Genomic DNA, 20,838 nt, shown 5'->3' with positions numbered 1-20,838 from the left:
AACTGGAAGCATCCGAAGGTCCCGGCAAAGCATGAGTCGACTGCTAACAGAACAACTTGTTTATTCAAGCATCGCAAAAGAGCGGCCGGTCAGGTTGACCGAAGTGGATAGACGGGAGAGCACGTTACTCAACAGAAGAAATCGGAGCCTCTCTCTTGGCGTCCGGGGGCAGCTGCTTTTGTACTCTCGGAGTTGAGGGCAAGAAGGAACGTTACGGAATGAGGCCACGTGACGGCGGGACACGGACAAGCTGAGAGACATGTTGAGACGAGTGCAGTGACGCATCAGCCGGACTGGCGCCGGTCAGACCTCCTCGCTTCACACTTGGGGAGCTCCTCTCCCCGGCTGCCACGCTTTGACAAGCGTGGGCACCAACATGCACACACACACACACGCACACACGAATACACGTGGCACTGAAACATGCCTGGACGCGCTTGGCGGGGAGGCGTTGCGGCGGCGCGGAACGGGCCAAAATGTCCGCCGCTCTGTTGAATGAAGCCCCGGCGTCCGTTGCATCCGCGCCGGCTATACCGCGCGTCGTAGGCGAAACGTAACATCTTCTGCCTCTCGAGTTTATCTTAGAACTTCCCCAAAAATGGTGGTGGGCATTAAAATCTCCAGTAATCACTAAAGGCTGCGTAGTCGCTGTCGTGATTCGCCGTAATTTCTCGCAGTCCAACCGGCTTGAGGGCGACATGTAGGCTCCTAGTTATAGTGAACGTGAGCCTGCTTTTCTTCACTGTCAGGTGCGGTTAGGCTAGTTAGTTATTTTAGCGATATGAGCGGACCACAAAAGATCGTGCGTTAAGATAAGCCCTAGACATTTTTAACATGCCACAGATGATAATATTGATTTACCTAAGAGATATGAAGGTGCTGCATAAGCATACCGACGATGGAAAGAGATTAATGAGGTTTTGATTACGTTTAATGACATTAACCATGTCTTACACCATTTTTCAACTGTTTGTAAGTCACGCTGTAGCACAAGGATATCGCAGATATTATTATTGGGCCGGTAAATAACACAGTCGTCCGCAAATAGGCGTATGTTAGAAGATGTACCATTAGGAAGATCATTAATGTACATTAGGCAGAGAATGGGGCCAAGAACAGACGCTTAAGGAACCCCAGAAAGCACAAGAGACAGAGGAGACGAAAAGTTATTTGCAAAAACGAACTGTTGCCGGCCGGTCAGAAAACTGCGCAACCAATTATAAATTAGGGGATTGAGATTCAAGACTGAAACTTTCAAGAAAAGACGATTGTGGGGTACCTTATCGAAAGGTTCCTCGAAGTCTCAAAGCAATGAGTCTACAGGTACATTCATGTCTAATTGGGAACTGATGTCATTTATAAAGAGTGCAAGTTGAGTATCGCAAGATAAGTTCTTAAGGAATTCGTGCTGACTGTGATGAGAAAAATTATTAGAAATTAGAAATCTCATGATGTGGGAAAAGATGACATGCTCCATCGAGTTTAGAACAAACGCTGGTAATGGAAATTGGCCGGTAGTCAAGACATGACGTTGAAGGAGTTTTTTTGGGGACTGGAAAAAGTCGACTTTTTCACTTGTCTAACGCATTATAGTGACGCGCATTTGAAGCGCATCGGCCTTGTTTACAGCGATGGGATGGGCTAGAAAGTTGATGTGATGCGATGTGATGAGCCAGTTGCATTGATGTAAACGCGGCTTGTCCCGTAGTGTGGAAATGATAACAAAAATCAACACACGGCTGTCATCTCAAGAAGCTAGCTGGCAGCGCGATATAAGCGCCCGCTACTAATCAAATCTCCCTTTGTGGATATGTGGCGTAGTACGCAACCCATTATTTTTAACATGCAGTGGTCATCTCAAACAGATACTTCGTTATGGCACAATTTGTATGTACCGCCCAATCCTTGGTCACTTGTTGTGGTCACGTGCCATTCTACCGCTCGCGTCATCGGCATGTGCCATATTATGGGAATCCTTATCATTCTTATGAAAGCGCCGAAAGGCTCCTTGGCCCACCCCATGTTCTGCGTATGCGCCATTCCAGGGCACCGTAATCATTACTGTAGGCCGATCATCTCAAATAGCAAGTTGCTGTTGGGAACATTTCAGCGTATGTGCGAAGCACTAAGTAGTTTTTTCGGGAATCCGGTGCTTAAGCTCGTAGTGTCTACTGTACACAATAAAGGCCGCCGGAGTGATATTCTTACTGGTGCTTGTATGTGCTTGCCGAACTTCTGAATGTGTTTGCAGTCATCTTAAATTTCTGTAGCGCTTTGGTTTTCGGAATGTCTCGCTCCATTGGAGTAAAGTAAAATCAGTGCTTTTGTTGTTTATTGGTTAACGTATCGGGCTGCTAGGCTGGTGGGCCGAGTTTCGAATCCCTGTGCTGGATGCGGTTTTCTTTTTTTCAAGGGTGGCGGTAAATATATTCGGCAAAAACCGAAAGACAGAAGTACCACCGACCACGCCATGAGAACACATGGAAAGAAAACTCGACCTTAAAAGGTAAAGGTTCATGGTTTGCCACGGACGTTGAAAGTGTAATCAGCACTGTGACGCTGGTTACGACAATAAAGTGTGAATCACTGCCCTGCCTGTCAGAGGACTGAAATGTGAGTCTTACCTCGTGGGGCTGGCTGAAACACACTCCCAGTCATTTTCGACACAGTCACCGGAATCACGCATGTAGTACCTCCCATTGATGCAGTTGCACTTGTTCCCAGGGGCACTGCACATCTTTGAGCCATGGGGACAGCTGCATTCAGCGCAAGTTCTGTGAGAATAAAATGCAACAGCTGTTGATCAGATGGAGAGCAGAATACCTCAGCTGTAATAAAATTCGCATTTTGTGATAACTTCACCCAGTTTACTGTAGACTAGTTTGTCTGTCTGTTTGACAGTTGGTCCCTATTTAACCTCTTTCACGCCAACTTTGGTCACGTGATAGACAATTGTTCAAAGTCTAGACAGTCGGGACGCTTTGCTAAGGAACTGAGCTCGAAACTATTCATCGGTTCAACTTCAGGCACTACGCACGTGATACTGCATCGTGTACATGTGCGGTGAGTCAGGATGGTTAAGTGGACTAGCTGGAATCTTGGATTATTGCTTAAGGTTTTTAATAAAGAAAATCAAAGTGCCTTTGTGGCGCAATGGTTGAGGCATCATGCTGCTGGGCTGGCGTAGTTCCGCATCACGGCACTGGATGCGCGTTTTTTTCTTTTTACAGTGGAGCTGTATATGGCTAGGGCACCACAGAATTTTCGTGTCCACACAAAAAAACTATCATAATCAATGGCTCATGGCGGTATAGGGCTAGGGTATAGAGTTGCACACAATAATTACCAGAGAGAACTGTGGCGCTAATGTCTACGGGAGCTGCAATAGGGGCGGTTCAGCCAGAGTGGGACTACTGGGAGCTACACGGATTTGCCTCTTTGTCCTTCTGGCTTCAGGCTGTTTCGTGATTTTAGAAACTCTTCAATTTCAACAAAGGATTGCGTAATAAATAATTAGGTAACGATTATTAGAATTGTCCGAAGGCAGGAACTCTGACACAGAAGTCCGATGCTTAAAGCACTACGCCAGGGACGCATGCATTGCAAGCGACATAATACTCCCTTACGAATTTATTTTCGGCCAGCCATTGCCTTGAGACGCTTGGCGCATTTTGATTTGACCACGTCGATACGCTGAATCGTTCGAATTAGTAGCGATTGTGCGTGTTCGCAGCGTCTTCTACACTTCGAAATGTTTAGAGTGCTCTGAAGTTTACGATATGGATGGCATATAAAGTGTAATAAACAAAGCCGCGAGAACGTCTGAATCCACAAGCGCGAAAGTCCGACAAATCCATGTACTTCCTATCAATCCCATGGTGGCTGAACGAGTGTGGCGCCAGGGATCCCACTAGTAATTATTGCAGGAATCTCGATGGGCAAGGGGGTCATAAAATTTTCTTGCTCGCACACGAAAACTATCATCGTCAAAGCCTCATACCCAAAGCGCTCATACAATGGCTCATAGCTCCGTGAGACAAAGACTACAAGCAGTCAGCAAAGTAAAGCGAACAGTGCTTACATTCTTTGGAATCACGCATAGAGTATGCAGAACAGCATGTCGAAAACTGTCATCAGCTGCCTCGGATAAAACAATGGTAGGTCACGTCGGGGCTCTGCTGCGGCTCCGTAAAGAACCTTGTTGTTCGGTGTTTAGTAGGAGTTGCGATGGGGAGGCCACACGTGGTTGGCACTGCCGAAGAGCAGCTCGCTTACGGAGCGCAACGGCTCGAACTTATGCGATAGGACGATCGACGGTGGCGCGCGGCAAACACCAACGAAGGACGTGTCCGAGAGACCGACCGCAAGCGGTAGGCCAGAGGGGGCGACGTGTTTCGCGAAACGAAGAATACGGCGAAGAAGCGCTAAAGCCTCTTCGATGTCGAAATGCGACGTTGAAAGATTCATGGCTATTCAGTTCACGTGTGTTAATTGCGATGACACATGACACTACCCCTCTGGTCATTGTCGGTGATTTCCATGTGGATGTGTCGAAACCAAAACAAAAAAGGGGTGCTTTACGCGTTTGGTGTTGGAGACATTTCGCTTGCGGTGCCGCACTGATCCGGCCGTAGCGACCACATAGCGGCGTACGTGCATCGATTTGATATTGTCAAAGAATGTGTCTGCAGTTGCGAGTATGCTGATCAGTGTAGGTATTAGCCACCAGAAAGCCCATGTCTTTACTAAATGACAGTGCGTGATGCAATAAAGTCTTTACCGTTATGTTTAGAGCTGTGCCGGTCATCTACCTTTTTTTATAGTGGCGTTAAACGGATTCAGTTAGAACCGACAAGCACAAATACCACCGACCAGTCCAGGCCAAACCATGAGACGATATCGAAAGAAAACCCGACTTTAGCAGGTAAAGGTTTAATGTTTGCCATGGACGTTGAAAATGTAATCAGCACTGCGATGCTGGTTACAGCAGTACAATGTGTCAATGCCTCCCCTGTCACAGGACTAAAATGTGAGCCTCACCTCGTGGGGCTGGAGACAATACAGTCCTCTTCATTTCGGACGCATTCATCGGAATCAGGCCAGTAGTACTTCCCATTGATGCAGTGGCACTTGCTCCAGGGGCTACCGCACGTACTTAAGCCAGGGGGACAGGTGCATTTAGCGCAAGGTCTATGGGAAGAAAATACAGAAACTGTTGAATAAACCGATAGCAGAGTACCTCAGCTGTAAAACAGTTCGCATTTTGTGGTAACTTCACCCACTGTAGTGTAGATTAGTCTGTCTCTCTGTATGTCACTTGGTCCCTATCTAGCCTCTTACACGCCAGCTTAGGGTTGCTGGTTAGACAATGGTCCAGTGGGTAGAGAATGGGGATGCTTTGCTGAAAAAACTAAGAAGCCACCCATCGGGCCAACCTCAGTCACTAGATACTTGATACTGCAATTTTTATATGTGTGGCAAATGAAGACTAATAATTATGCTAGTTAGAATCTTCGTTTCATGGTTACGTTTTTGGAGCTCCGCTGTTAGGCGCCCGTTGCTACGGCGAACTTCGGTGTCGTACCTGGTAACCGAGTGAACGGGCACATTGAAAGATGAAAGCGTACGCGGAGTGCAGCGGGTGATGGAAGACGTGAAGAGAAAGGCACATTAAGAGATGCAGCGGAACCATGACCCGGAAGGCCGAAGAGGAGGGTATGGCCAAAGGGCTAGGGGGAACCAGCGCTGGAGTTTTCACGACAGCTACAGCGCCGCCCTGGCGGTCAGAACGTTCACAACTCAGCCGTTCCCGCGGACGAAAATTGCTACGGGTAGTGGTGTTGCGTGCGCTGAAAGTCAAAGAAAAACAAAAGGACGCCGACGGTACTGTTGCGTATACAAGTGCCACAACTACGTCGGGATGAGGGAGGATGTATCCTGCGTCTTTCCATCTAACGAACAAGAACGGAGGTGGCGTTGGATACAAGCAGTCAGGCGAGTGGCGTAAGTTCCTGTCTTGTCACCCTGTCAAGCGGTGGCGGGCTGGTTTCTAAACCAAATTTCGCGTGTGCGCTTGGTTTATTCGATAGTGAAGACGGTCAGCCGTGGCAGCCAGTACCGAACAGCAGAATGTGCAGTCGCATTTCATCGGAAACAAAATGAGCAATAGCATGCACCATCCGGCATATGTACCAAGCATTTTTCCTTCGCAATACCACCGCCAAGCCCCTTCCAATGCCACCGCACGAAGCGAACGATACGAAAAGTAAATATTATCCATCTATTGCCAAGAATTATGTGGGAGGGATGCTGCCTTGTAATACGAGTTGTGGGCGTACACTGCCGGCGCATGCGCGACTAAGCCGCCTATGTGTTCTTTAAAATGCGCATGCGGATGAGGACTCGGCGCTGAGATGCATCCGGTAAATTTATGTAATTAGTGCTAAATGCAGCCAGCGTTGTTACGGATCCAGCAGCGGAGCACCCAAACCCTTGCTTGCGCGAGTCAGCTGATGCGATAAAGCTTTCTCCTCCATTGACTGCTGTGGCGAAGTAACATCAGAATTTTTTATGTGTAGCCAGGGAAAAAAATGGCTGTGGCTAGCTAAGGTTTAGCCCAGGATGCGAAGCATACTAGCCTTTATTTTAACGCGACAGCGTTAAGGAGCTCGTCCCGCAGGATAGCCGGTGTCGTCGGCGTCTGCGGCGTTGGCCATGAGCGATAAATCCCAGCAGGCACTTCATGAATAAAAAACAACTTGCAAGATGGGCTGGGTGGGAATCGAGCCAGGGTCTCCGGAGTGTGAGACGGAGACGCTGCCAGTGAGCCACGAGTTTTTTTTTATTACCGGCTTGGCAAAAGAAATACAATGTGAGTATTACATGGCCATAAAAAACAACTAGTCAATGCCGCATCAGTGTGGTGTGATAAGAACGATGTAGGCTAGTCACTTTGTCCAAAGCACTTAGCCAAGCAGGAGGATCACTCTGTGTGCAGAAAAATTCGCTTATATATAACACACTTTCAATATAATATTCATTTACTAGGGCCTGAACAATGCGCTCATGTCTAATATGCCTATGCGTTCGCCACACACTGTGCATGCACAGAAGCATTAACAGGTCGATAGGCACTGAGCCACGAGTTCGATGCTTCAAAGCGGTACAAAAGCGCCTCTAGTGAACGCGGTGTTGCGTTAGAAACGAGCTGTTTCTAAGGCTCAGGCGTGCGTCGCTTCCTCAGGCGCACATTTCGTTGTCGCGCTGAACGCTGCGCTGCCATTGTCTTACACCCCTTGGCGGGTCGACGGGAACGCTATCGCGTTCCACTCTTGAAGGCGAAGCTTAAGCGTCCGCTTTGCAGCTGTTATGACGTCATATGGTAGCTACGCGGCCGCGCGCGGCGCATCAAGGAAGAGCGTGGTTGTGCGGCTAGTATGCTTCGCATAAAAATTGAAGGACGCTTAAGCTTCGCCTTCAAGAGTGGAATGCGACAGCGTTCCCGTCGACCCGCCAAGGGGTGTGAGACAATGCGCTACGGCGCAGCGATTACTTACGAGGCGCTCCGCATCGGACTTTGCACCCACCAATCAAGCGGTGAGCGTCGAGCAAGACAGCGTTTGGCCAAAGCCACCTAGACGCGGCAAGGAAACGTGTGCCTGAGCAAGCGGAACAAACCGAAGAACTCGGTGTCTCGGAGGGGGAACGCCAGCGAAACGTCGTGATCGGCACGGGCAGAGAGATATATAGATAGTGATCTAAACAAAGGAAGGACGCTTGATTCTGCAACCCGTGAGAGAGCACGGCGAAGCGTCGTCAGGGGAGAGGGAGTCGGGGCCGCGATGCGCCTCGCACCAGGTCCCCGCACAGCCCCAATGCTCACGTGGCGCGCCACCTGTCGGGGCAGTGCCGTACATTTAGAGGAGGGGGGTCTTCTGTGTTTGCCGCAAGATGGCTCTGCGTGTGCGGAAAGCCCAGAAGAAATGTAGCGGGAAAGTACTTCGCTACTCGTGTAACTGCAACTTCTGTAAGTTACATGCTCATAATTACCGATATACACCGCAGTATAACATTCTACGGCACGTTTCTAAGGCAACACCGCATTCACTAGAGGCGCTTTTTTACCGCTTTGAAGCATCAAACTCTTGGCTGAGTGGTAGCGTCTTCGCCTCACACTCCGGAGACCCTGGTTCGATTCCCACGCAGTCCATCTTGCAAGTTGTTTATAAATTGCCTGCCGGGATTTTTCGCTCACGGCCAACGCCGCCGACAACACCGGCTTTTCTGCGACACGAGCTCCTTAACGCTGTCGCGTTAAGGAGCTCCACATTAAGCTCCATAATAACGCTTCCATATTAAGATTCCATATAAGATTTCCATATAAACGCGACAGCGTTAATATGGAAATCTTCAGGCCATCTGTTACTTCCGAAACCATAGCGCAGCATGACCGGAGCCATAGCTGCTAGATTTGCGAGGCAGGCTGCCCCGCACGCATGGCAACGGCACACGCGTAACCATTAAAGAAACACACTTGCTCGCCGCGACACACTGTGAAAAATATATAAAGCTTAAAAAGCTTATTTCGTCATTTCTTCACTTGATGGCGCTAGCTTCTTTACAAAAACTGTCTACTTGAAGCGGCGCGAAAACGGAAACATACGAACTATTATACGGCCGCGCACGTGTGTGTCGTCTGGTCGAGCGGCTGGGATATGCCGCGTTTCGTTGCCAGGGTGGCGTGCAACGCACTCTTTTCGATGCGCCGCCTATCCAGCGGTGCTTCCCCAGAGGAAAAGTGTAGTGCGGGACGGTGGCTACGAGATGGCGCCAGAGTAACGTGCGTCGTCTGTGAGGTCTATAGGCGGCGGCTGCTGTGGATCGCGCCCACGCGTTACCCACGCGCTGGCTGTCACGATCTCCACATTAGCTAGGAAGTGGCGCCACACGTCTTTTCATTTGCTACGTGTCGCGCAGATAGATTGTTCGCGCCAGCCAATACATCGCGAAATGCAATCACAGATAGAGCTGCACTCGAATTTCACATTAGGGAGTATCGTAAACGTGGGTTAACTTTTTTTCATTGCACTCAGGTCGTGGATTTGCTTCTTTTTGTCCCTTGTGTTTGCGCTGAATTTTCGTGATGATGTACACATGTGCTGTTCTTCGATGAATCTCTTTCACGCTGACAAAGGTCATTGTAGCTGCAGGACCGGGTAGGTACCACTGTTCACGGAAACGCTTGGATGCCGACTTGGAGCACTAGGTATTCAACGACCCTCCTAGATGCCAGCCTGGCTCGCCAGATGTGTGCCACTAGTTGTGTGCCGCGCTTCAACAAAAGTAGTGGCTGCCAACTTTTGTAGCACATAAGTACCACTAGGAATGTGCCTCCATACAAAGATGGAAACGATTCTATAAGTTCCTTCGATGCTGAGTGGAATCGAACCCACGTCACAAGGGTTTCTCAAAGACAGCAAGCCGGCGCCCTAGCAGGCTGCGCCACAAACGTGCTGGTTATGTGCCCCTTTTCAACGAAAGTTTTACGCGCCAATGCTTTAGCGAGCTGCGCCAAGAATGCACCGTGTGTGTGCCGCTCTACAATGAACCTCTCGCTGATTCGGCTGGCCGAGTATGTGTCGCTGAGTGCTCGGTAAGCGAGAGAACGATTCTCAGCGCTTTTAGGCGCCGGCGCGCCACGCTTATCGTCTTGGAGGCCACGTGCGGACCTATCCACGGGAAGTGCCGGTAGAAGGCGCAGCGTGGCCAGAACAAAGCGTGATAGCATAGCCTGTTTGCAGCATAATGCTTTTCTCAGTGTTCGCTTGCACCGGCTCTCCATCGCAATTCGGAGACCGCGTGAAGGCTATATCGCGGTGGCGCTAGATGGTGCCGAGTGTTCCTCAGTAAGCGTGAAAGAGGAACTCCGCTACAGTACGGGCCCCATGCATAATTCTATTCGACGGTGGCCACACGTTGGATCACTATAATTATTCAACTCTAAGCGCATTACTGTGGAGAGGCACTGAGAAGTGGGTTCCACCGAATGCTCGTTACGCTAACTTGGGTAAATGGTCACGTGATGCTTTGTGCCGCTCTTCCTTGAAACTAATGACGCAAGTCGTTCGCGCCAACTTGCGTCACTGGGTGTGCGCCGCTTGCTATGTGGTGCTCTTCAATAAACCTATTTCCTGGCAACACTGGTCGCTGTGTATGTACCGCTCTTCTTCAGTGCCCCCAAAACATTTGGCAAAACGCATCTCACGATGACTTTCAACGGTAATAGTTAGCATTGAATCGATAGAACGGCACAACAGGCTGACGTCATTGAAACAAGTTATGTACGTAGCACATACTGCAGCAGGCCTCCTGCTTCGCGTTTTCCCCAAGAGTAGTCGGCGCCATAGAGGGGATCCGCAGCGAAGCCCGCGCGTGGACTCTGGAATACATGACCCACAGGTGCATGCGAACCACGGAGGAAGGAAAAACTGAGAGGCCTTGAGGTTAATGTTTGTTACGCTTAGTGACGCCGGAAGTTAGCGTTGCTTCGCCATCTTGTCGTGGCAGAATCTTCGCTCTCTTTTACATTTCTCTTCTTCGGTGCGCAACCATGTCGCGCTGTGCGAACGTGCGCGCGCCGTAGTGATGCGAACAACCGATCCAATCGCGGTGTATGCCGTGGCGATACCGTTGTCGAAGTCAATTCTCCCAAGTATGGCGCGATACCATTGTCGAAGTCAATTCTCCCAAGTATGGCGTTGAATGGAGTTCGTGATGACCTCCGCAAGATAGACTGTGGGTCCAGTCCCCCGCTCTTTCTGCCGGCTTTGCGGAAAATAAATCTTTGCGTTCTCACTGCACTGCACGATTGCACAGACGATGACCGCAGCACATGTTACGCACACCACGACCTACGGCTAGCCCATATACAGTTTCTGAGAAGAAACACGTGTACTGGGCGTGATTGATAGGAATAATTTTGTTTGAGAAACCAGATTCGCGCGGCCGCGCACAGCGCAGATGTGACAAGCCACAGCGCGCCGGCGAACAGGCCGTTATGCGCTTAAATACAGTGACTGCTGCCTGAGGTATGTTGTTCGCACGCAAGTGAAGCTTCATGGAAGCAAAGTTTTCGCTGCGTGCCCAACAGTAAGCGCGTACGCATGCGCCTAGCGCGTTGACCAGGCGTACGTGCGACTGTCAGCCGTTTCAAGTGCGCGCGGTTACGTTCTTCTGTCGAGCCTTGTCGACTCCTGCGCTGTAACCGCCAACCTTCACTTCCTTGCACCCCTTAAGGCCACAGCTAAGGCATCTACGGTAAAGAGGGTTCGTCCTTTAATTACCCAGAGCAGCCGCTTCTTTTTCATCCTTCCACATGGCCTTTTTATTCCTTCCAGCCATGCCACAAATGCGTCTTCAGCTGTCAGAAGCAGGGACACTGCGGAGCTGTCACTGACCCGCAAGCCTTCTATCGTAGATATTTTGGAGCACAGCGGTTTCGGTCAGCGATGACGCTTTAGCACGAGTGTACCGAAGACGTCCGTGGCGTGATGCTTGGGGTACGGCGTGTTCATAGAGTTTCAGACAATAATTATAGTATGAAACGCTATGGGCGTTTCATGCACGCTCGTTTTACGCTTATTACATCTTCCAGTCCCACCTGGCCACAACAACAGCCAGTATAGAGATCGGTCTATATACCATAGTGGAACAAAACACGAAGACTCAGTCATGCACACAACACCTATGCCATGGTGCGAGACCCACGAGGCAGCACACGCATGAGCACACACCACCAAACCACCATTGTGGTCCGACAACATGGCAGCTACAGCGAAAAATACCATTTGACTTCCTCCACACTCTTCTCCTACACTCTTAAAATTTTCACACCCTTATGGGTGTAATGTGGGTACATCCTTCTTTTCACCCTCTAAACACCCCTGAAACACCCTTTTTTAACGGAAAAGGGTGTTCAACAAGAAATACCCTTGAAACACCCCAGTCTTTCTAATTTACACCCTAATTATAAGGGAGTAAGGGAACAAGCTTACAGTATATGATAAATGAACATTGCCAGTTAACGCGTTGATATTGGCTATACATGAAACGCACGCTACCTGCGCTTGAATCAGGTAGCTCGAATGAATAGATCGGGGCATCTAGGCAGCAGCGTACAGACTCCGAACAGCGGTCAAAAATGAAGTTTCCCACGAATGTTGATATCGAATGGATGACACTAACGCGCAGACTTTGCATAGCCAGATATCTGCGAAAGGCTTCATATGATCAATAGCAAAATATTTACAATGATATCACTGATTACTTAAAGGCGTGTAACCAGTTAGACTGGGAATGGTTAGGAGTGAGGGCTAACGGTAAATAGCTCACCAACTTACGGTTTGTACATGACATTGGCATACTCAGCAACGCTGCAGACTATTTGCAACAAACGCTTGAGAACCTTGGCGAAGAAAGTGTAAGAGTGATTGAGAGTTAGTATGCAGAAGAGAAAAGTAATGTTCCGCAGCCTGGCGAGAGAACGAATGTCATGGTCGGCAGTCAGCCTCTAGAACCTGCGCAGGAATACGTTTATTGAGGTTAAAAACTCGCAGGGGCCCCTGATCAAGGAAATTAACATAAATAAAAATTAGCTGGAGAGCTTACGGCAGGCATTACTAAATCATGACAAGGGAGCTTACTGCTAATCATTGCTTTCTACCGTTACTAACGTATGGGGACGAAACTTGGAAGTTCCCAAAGAAGCTTGGGAATTCGTTGAGGACCGCGCAACGAGCGATGGAATGAAAAATATAAGGCATGACGATAATAGACTGGAAGACAGCGATGCGGATTAGAAAGTGAACGGGGATAGCTGATATTCTGGCTACATAAAGATGAAGAAGTCGTGCTGGGCAGACATTGCAATGCGTAAGAGAGAGAACTGCTGGTCTATTGGAGTTGCAGAATGGGTGCTAAGGGAAGGGAACCACAGTCGAGAACGGCAGAGAATAATGTGGACATGATGGAATTAGGAAACTTGAAGACACGTGGAACCAGTTAGCACAAGACAGGGGTATTGGTGATCGCTGGAGAAACTTTCGTCCTGCGATGGACATCAAAATAAGCTGATGATGATGTGACGACATCTATGCCAGCTTCGCGGCTTGTCATTCATGTTATGTCATGCATGCGTGTCATGCACGTTCTGATAGCTCGATTTGCATCGATTGCGGGGGGGGGGGCGAGTAGCGGCGTAGCCAAGTAGGGCACGCCGGGCACTTGTCCCGCTCACTGACAGTAAATTTTTTGCTGCATTGGCAATGGCCCCGCTTCTTCCCCCTCCACGGTCAATTGGGACCCTCCCCCCCCCCAACACACTAAAAAGTTTCTGGCTACGCCACTGTGGGGGGGGTGTAAGATTGCTCTAGACCACTCCCCCTAACTTGTCAAAGGAAACGGGGGAGGGGAGGGCAGCTGCCACCGTGCCGCATAGCTTAGGCAGCCATATACCGGCTGCGTTTATTTTTGGACGTGAATGCTGCTCTTAAGTCATTACACAGTAGGATTCATGGCGGTTCGAGGCCATACAACAATAAAAAAACACATACAGCCATCGGCAAGTCTTAGCTTGAGCAGATCTTTGGGAGCTGGGCAAGACTCTCATAAAAAGAAAAGCTTGGCACCCGTCTTACATGCATTGTCAACTCTGGATCACCGCTGACTGCACATTTCGGATAAAAACAAATCACACAGGAACTCCACTGGTATTTGTCTTAGTATGCGTAAGCATTGTGACTCTTCCTCATCTACACGCGTCCATGTCGTTATCAATGTTATGAGAATTGATCCGACGAGTATAAGTGACAGCGCTGCGGCGACACGAACTGCTGTGATCGGCGGCGCCAAGTGAATGGCGCAAGCAAAGTACTTCAGGTGGCGGGACCAGGTGCGATGGTGACCTTCCGTTCGTTTTCAGCCGTTATTGCTCTTTAGCACTTCTCATCCGCGTCGAACCATTATCAACCGTTCTCCAGCGGCGGCTGCTTGTGGCACGGCTGCGCGAACCGTATCTTGAAAGCGAACTGCAATGTGGACAGAGTGTGCCACTACTGAAAACTTCACGCGCTGTGTTCTCGCCGTTTACTTTGCTTTGAAAACAGACGCGCGTACACCTATCTTGAAAGTGATGTGCGTAAAGAGCATAGTGCTGCATGAGCTGAGAGCCTCGTGAGCGCTGTGTTCTCGTCGCTTCGGTCGCGGTGAAGCGAGAGCTAGCACGAAGGCGAATTCACTCGCTGCTGCGGGTTCTATTTTGAAAGATATCGTGCGGTACGGACTGACGGCCGGATGGTTTTTATTTTTGGGTAAGTATAGAAATGCTTACGTTATAATAAAAAATGCAGGGTTCGCAGATGTCGCGATAACAACCAACTCCGTCTTGACTGCCCCCTCCCCACCCCGGCAAAAGGGACACTACGCCTCTATCTCGGGTGAAGAAACGATGATGAAACGTTAACAACGACAAGAACGGCATTTTCTAGCGCGTTGTCTTATGGCCTCCGAGATTTGCGCGCAAAGCTGGCGCGCGCGAACCTGGGAAGCCAGAATTGGCTGCTTAATAGCATAAAACGACAAAACAATAATATCAAACGACACAGTAAAAATTGCAAACAAAGAACTGATCTTAGCTATACTGTTTGGGGAAAAGAAATAGAAAATTAGACAGCCGACACACGCCACTAAAGCCACCACCGCCGGCATAACGCGGAACCAACAGTTGGCAACATTGATTCGCGCTTCATTGCTTCGTGTTTCGTCCGCTTCGTCTCCGCAACGAGAGCCGCCATGCCTTCGCGCCTGCCATTTTGTCATAGTTTTGTTTTCTGCAAGTCCGTGCACGCAGCTCATCGGTAGATGCACGGGTTCACGGCGTCACATTGCGACCTGCGGCATTTTCTCGTGTTCATGCAATCGGTGTGCGACATGTCGCATGTGAAATATTTGATAGAAGTGCCTCAGGTCCAAGTGAAGCCGCCGTACGGGTGTATGGCTGTGTGGCCCGTTCTCGGAAGCGTCAACGGGATTTCGGCATGCGGATTTCAGGTACGTGTAAATTCGTTTCGCCCTCCTATTGAGCTCCGGAGCAAATCGTGCAATATTTCACGTGAAAGATGCAGTGCCCGTCATAATGGTGTGAATTTCGAGCGGCAAACGAGAACTGTCGCACTTAGCGCACACCGCGGCTGCTAAGTCAGCGTGGAAATTGTTTTACGTTACCGTAATATGTTGCTGTCAGTCTAGTCTGCGGCTTGTGGGCAGCTAGCCCATTGACTTTTGCCTGTGGCAGCGATAGGTATGTAAATGGAAGCGGTAATAATTTTCGAGAGCAGACAGTTTCGCTCGATGTTTGGTCGTGTTCATGGCGTTACGAAGGCTAGAAAACTGGCTTGATCGTGCTTAGTTTTAACTTCAAGAGGCGTAACGTTGGCGCTGTATGTGTTGGTTTTCCGTGCCGCGAGTACTACTTTCATGCTTTTGTTGCATGAGAGTGGTTGATGCTACATGCCGTCAGCGCAGAACACAATAAAAGCGATTTCCTCACTTTCATATGCATGCAATGTGACGTAACAATATTGCCAGCGTTTTATTCGGAGCGTAAATAGCCAGTATAGTTTAGTAGGAAACTCAAATTCTATCTTAGCTTAGTAGCCGTGGAACAAGTGAAACTCGCATTCATTTTTGAATTTTTCGCCCAAACCGCACCGCCCGCAGATGCGTCATCGGGTACTTGACAGTAGCTTCGCTACGTAAGTTCTTTTATGCACAAATATTGCCCAGTTAAGTATCCTGTTAATTTATACCGACGCTCGTTCCTCTTAAGTTTAAGCGATTACTATCCCGAGTACCGGACGATGCGAAACTTGTCGTGAGGTGTAGCCAACGCAGGAAATTCAATGTTGCGTGGCTGTAGGTTCCCGTTTTAACGTTTCTTGCATTCAATGCCAACAAACACAGTAACACTGATTTATTTCCATTTATACTGTACTTGATCAATCCAATCTGGCAACTGTATTTCCTCTTTAATGTTCTCCATTTACTGCCAGAAAATGCTCGACTTTTTTTCGGTATCCAAGTGACGAAATATTTCACTGACGGCCGTGTGTGAAACACGCAAGATGACAAAACTGATAGCAAAATGATGAGATGTTTCTTTTATAGAGTTCGGACTCGACTTTTGGTGAGGATGTCGATCGACCTTGGGCCTGGTGACAGCACACCCAACATGGCCAAAGTGCAGCCTATCAGTTGAGTGCCCCCGAATGGACCATCAACATCGGAGAATGAAGCAGAGCCAGGTAGGGGCAATTTTTTACTTTGGAAGAGAATACTGACAGCTGCCTCTTTATTTAAGAACTAAATAACGTATTTACTAACCAATCCTTTCTCTTTGTGCAGCCTACACAAAATTGTTTTTTGCTTGTTATACAGATCTTCAGAAAGCAGTTCTTCTGAACCCTTTTTGCATGCACAAATAAATAATGAGTGCACTTTCTGAAGAAATTGATGCACTGAAATGTGCGTCCGACACACGCAGAGATGCAAAATGACCAACAACTTTAAAGCGGTAAAAAAAAAACAGGTTTGACAAATGTTCTAACATCTTAACCCGCCTTGGCATACGGAACTAAATATAACAACAGAGGTGCATCCAGAGAAGTGTTTGTAATTGTTTGCAAAGTATAGACATTGTCTAAGAAATTGTTTTATTTACTCGGAGTTTCTTGGTGTCATGGCAGTGCAGTAAAAGCTCAAGATGATGTCCTGCTCCTAATAAAGCACCTTTAGATTTTAAAGTTAAGTTAGGAGATTTTACATTCCAAAGTCACAACCTGAAGTTTTGGGAACCTGGCCTTCTTTAATATACACCTGAATCTAAGTTCCCACAAGCGTTATTGCATTTTACCCCCATTGGAGGGTAGCTGCCATGGCCTAGATTGAAGCTGTGACCAGCTTGACTGAGCAGCATGGCATCATAGTATCTGGATTATACGTGCCGTGCACGCCGACGGACGTGCCACTGGTGGCGGCCGTGCGCAGAACACGCGGGAGAGGAGCCTGGCGCGCGCCGTAGTTTCTTGTGTCGTTGATCTTGTTCTGTTTTATTCACGTTTTCAGAGCAAGATAGGCAACACCATTCGCTTGTGTGGGGTGGCCAAAGCTTCAGGGAATGTCGAGGAATTGTTGCAGGGTGCGGGGCTCAAATACCGGTGAAAACGTGCCGGAGATACGGTTCTAATCATTAGCGGGAAAGCCTCATCAGCGGGAGCAACGGTAGCGAAAATGAATCGTTGCTTGGAAGGGAAATTCCTTGTTCTCATCCGTTCCTTTGTCTCGTCGGTGTTGTTTTTTCCATTCGATCGTAGTTAGATGCGTGAGGAGCGAAGTTAGTCTGCAGTGCAGCATGAGGCTTAAATTTGGCATTTCGCTCAAGTTCGGAATGCTGTTTGCCGCTTATATTGTTTTCCGCTTCTTTACCGCGTTGCGCTAGCCAGGCAGCACGACTTCAAGAGCGCATTGCGTTGTATATTAAAGCTACTGAAATTCGCAAGAACTGAAATTGTTTGTTTCATGTGGCGCGGTAAATCCTCGCACCAGCTGTCGCGCACTTCATGTTCTTACATCTATTTTATGCGTGGCTTCGCACATGTTTAACTGTTGCTGGTTGCTGGTTAGTAATGGCAAATTTAAGAGCTGAGTAAGCTAGTCACGTCTACACAATATAAAACTTTTTAAAAGTTTTTCACAACAAATAGGCTCGAGAAGGCTAGTTATCCTGTGCATTTATTATCACTAACCTGCGAAAAGCTTTTAAAATGGATAAAAAGCCCCGCTAAGAAAAAAGAAAAAAAGAAAAAAGGTTTGCTGTGGTGCCCTATGTACATAGATTATCCCATGGTTTAGGGAACGTGGCCAGTAGATGTGACGTGGATAGTTTTCTCGGTCCCCAAGTTGTCTATCATGTGCCCTATGATAAATACTAAACTTGAACAGGGTGGAAAAAAAGAAAAGATGATTGCGGCATTAGACATGAGTCCTTTTTTGTGTCTTGTAATACTGGTATGTTTATCAGATTCCTCTCAAGTGCGGGAAGACTTACATTGGACGGAGCGGCAGGTGCATTAATATTCGACGAGAAGAACACAAACATTTACTAAACAATCCTAATGCTTCACATCTAGCGTCACATTGTTTCAATGGCGGTTGTAAACCTTTGTTTGAAGACACGAAAATTCTTTCAAAACACAAATGCCAAATCACACAGGAAATAATCGAGGCATTCCACTATAAATGATTAGGAGAGACTTGCGTTAGCCAGGCATCTTCGTCTCTGTTAGAATGCGAATTTCAGTATCTTCACAACACGTGTGTTAATCTAAAGTAGTGTCTTTTTGTTGTTGTTTTTTTACTTCCCTACTTCCTGATATGTTTAACTGATGTCTTCATACCTTGTCATGTTCTTATGCTGCGGTCATTTTACAGTCACCCATATTTATGTGTTTTTCGTTTCAATAAAAATTTAGTTGAGAGTTAGCGCTCATGCTGTCTGCTTCTAGTCTGTGTCCGTGTCCCTTCGCGCTACAATCCGAAATGATGTTTCCGTACCAACTCGCCCAACTTCCTATCCTTGTGTTCACATACACACACTCAGACTTGATCTTTCTTATGTGGCCGGTTATTTTTGTACTTTGTAATAAGATGCAGTGCTTTTCGAATGAAAATGTGATAGTTCGTAGTGAGGTTATTTAAAAAAACTTTTCTCCTTAAAATTTAATTGAACAAGCCTGTGCCATTATTCGTTGCTTATGTCTTTGTATTGGTATGGTTTTACTCCTTATCTTCCTTTTTACCTTTAAAATGTGCAAACAATATTAGGTAACCATTTCTCTTTAATGAAATGATAAATACCTCTGACATTTCGTCACAAATTTTACAATGATTTTGTTCAATTAGGTAACCTTAGACTAGCTGATTGTTGTTCTGGTAGCTTAACCTACGATGCCTGTGGGATATTCAGTGCAAGCACAAGGTGAAAAATAAACTAAATTATTGGGTATAAGCAGGTCACTGGCAGTAAATGAAGCATACATACATTTCAGGAAATAGTGCATGATTATATATTAAACAGTATGCACAACTACACATGCAGTTTGTTTTGCTGTCAGTGCTACCTTTAAGTCATATGTGAAGGTACTAGTAGAAGCATCCCGTGGAGATAAATGAACTTGGATGAATAGAGGTATAAAATATGTGCTTAAAACGGCAAACAAACTGATTGACAGGCAAACGTATGCTTCTGTAGTACTGTACTTGTTACCGTCGCCAATCCCTGCATTGCTTCCGTTGTTGCCGCTCAATATGAGCGACAGCAACGAGCTGTGGTGTCTTTCCCTCCTGGTCGAGCTGGTGTTGCTGCGAAAATGTTTAACCAAGAAAAGTGGAGGTTTTTAATTATTTCTAAAATGCATGTAACATCGTGCTTTTAGCTGTGTGCTGTTTCCATGGAATGATAAGTACTGGTGCACCAATATGCGGGGTATCCTGTGTCCTTAGTGCAGCGCGCGTTGTTGTTGCGTTCTGCATCCTGCCGGCAGTGTACTATCACTGCAGAGGAAAAGCATAGGGTGTGTGCATTGCTGCGATCGTGAAACTTAAATTTTTTTACCTGAAAGGGTCGCACGTTATATATGCTACCACATGACGGACCAGAAGCGCAATATGACGACGTCTCACAGATTCTGGTTCATACTGAACAAGGTAGTACCATAGCTAAGACTAGGCAGCATTCACAACAGCTAGCCTGTCCATTAACTACATGGCTGTAGTGAACGCTAGAATACTTGCAGGGATAACACCCTTTTGGAAGGGTGTTGTCCATGCTGCACCCGTATTGAAACGGTGGTGTCTGTGTTACGCCCATATAGAAAGGGTGTTGTTTGTTTTACACCCATGGGCAAGGTGGCGTCATGTTACCACCCTTCCTTTTGTGGGGTGTTAATTTACACCCCTTTGCTTGGTGTGTAGCAATACACCCCAAAGGGTGTCCACAGTGGGACAAGTCATTTACACCCTTAAGGGTGTTAAAATTTTTGGTTTACCGAGCGGAGGGGGTAAGGTCTGTCCTCGATTTTTTTTTCTTCCTCCATGAAGAGAACGTCGAAAAAGACGCCATGTGGCAACCCGGCTCCACTCTGCATCGTCTAGTGGTACTGCTGAGATCTGCGCACGTAACCTCGGAGACGTGACTCACGACACGCCAGTGTGTGTCAGCGCTGAGAATGGCTTCCTTTTTATATGCAGACCCGATGGAATAAGATCGGTGACCCAAGTTCCGGAAACGTTCGTTGAGAAGCGGTACGCACCCAGTACATTCAATCGTGCAGCTCCATAAAGCGTTGGCATGAAATATTTTTATTGAAAAGTGGCACATAACAAGGAAATTTGTGGCACAGCCTGCTAAAGCGTTGGCTTTTTGCCCATGAAAAGCTTATTCATTTCCACCGCGAATGAAATAAATTTGTAGGATATTTTCCTCATCTTAGTTGGCACATTAGCAGTGGCACATTCCTAGTTACTAAGTTGGCGTCCAATATGTTCATTGAAGAGGGTCGCAGTCCAACCGGCACACATCAGTGACCCACGTCAGCGTCAGAGTTATTCGTTGGAAGCTAGCACAGACATGGTGAAACAGGCAGAGTTTTGTTGAACAGTGATACCTATGCAGTCCCGCATCTAGAGTGACCCATGTCAGCCTGAAAGTGGTTTACTTGAACGCAG

General features: G+C 47.7%; 1 protein-coding gene across 19 annotated transcripts in view; it reads right to left on the bottom strand.

The window, feature by feature from the left end:
* LOC135914492 (kielin/chordin-like protein) overlaps positions 1-20,838 on the bottom strand; it is a 584,091-nt gene that overhangs the window by 320,372 nt on the left and 242,881 nt on the right. For 16 of the 19 annotated variants that reach the window (XM_070523555.1, XM_070523554.1, XM_070523556.1 and 13 more), the window contains exons 4-5: positions 5,041-5,190; positions 2,625-2,774 (exon numbers count right to left, since the gene is read on the bottom strand). The exons of 1 other annotated variant lie outside the window; for it this stretch is intronic. In XM_070523555.1, the coding sequence (XP_070379656.1) occupies positions 2,625-2,774; positions 5,041-5,190 (300 nt within the window). The remainder of the gene's footprint in view (positions 1-2,624; positions 2,775-5,040; positions 5,191-20,838) is intronic. 2 more of the 19 variants (XM_070523565.1, XM_070523563.1) reach the window with 2 other exon arrangements.

This window comes from Dermacentor albipictus, chromosome 8, assembly GCF_038994185.2.
Source record: "Dermacentor albipictus isolate Rhodes 1998 colony chromosome 8, USDA_Dalb.pri_finalv2, whole genome shotgun sequence".
In the NCBI taxonomy this organism is placed as follows: Eukaryota; Metazoa; Arthropoda; class Arachnida; order Ixodida; family Ixodidae; genus Dermacentor; species Dermacentor albipictus.
The sequence above is the reverse complement of the archived record's forward strand: the minus strand, read 5'-3'. Positions and strand labels throughout refer to the sequence as shown.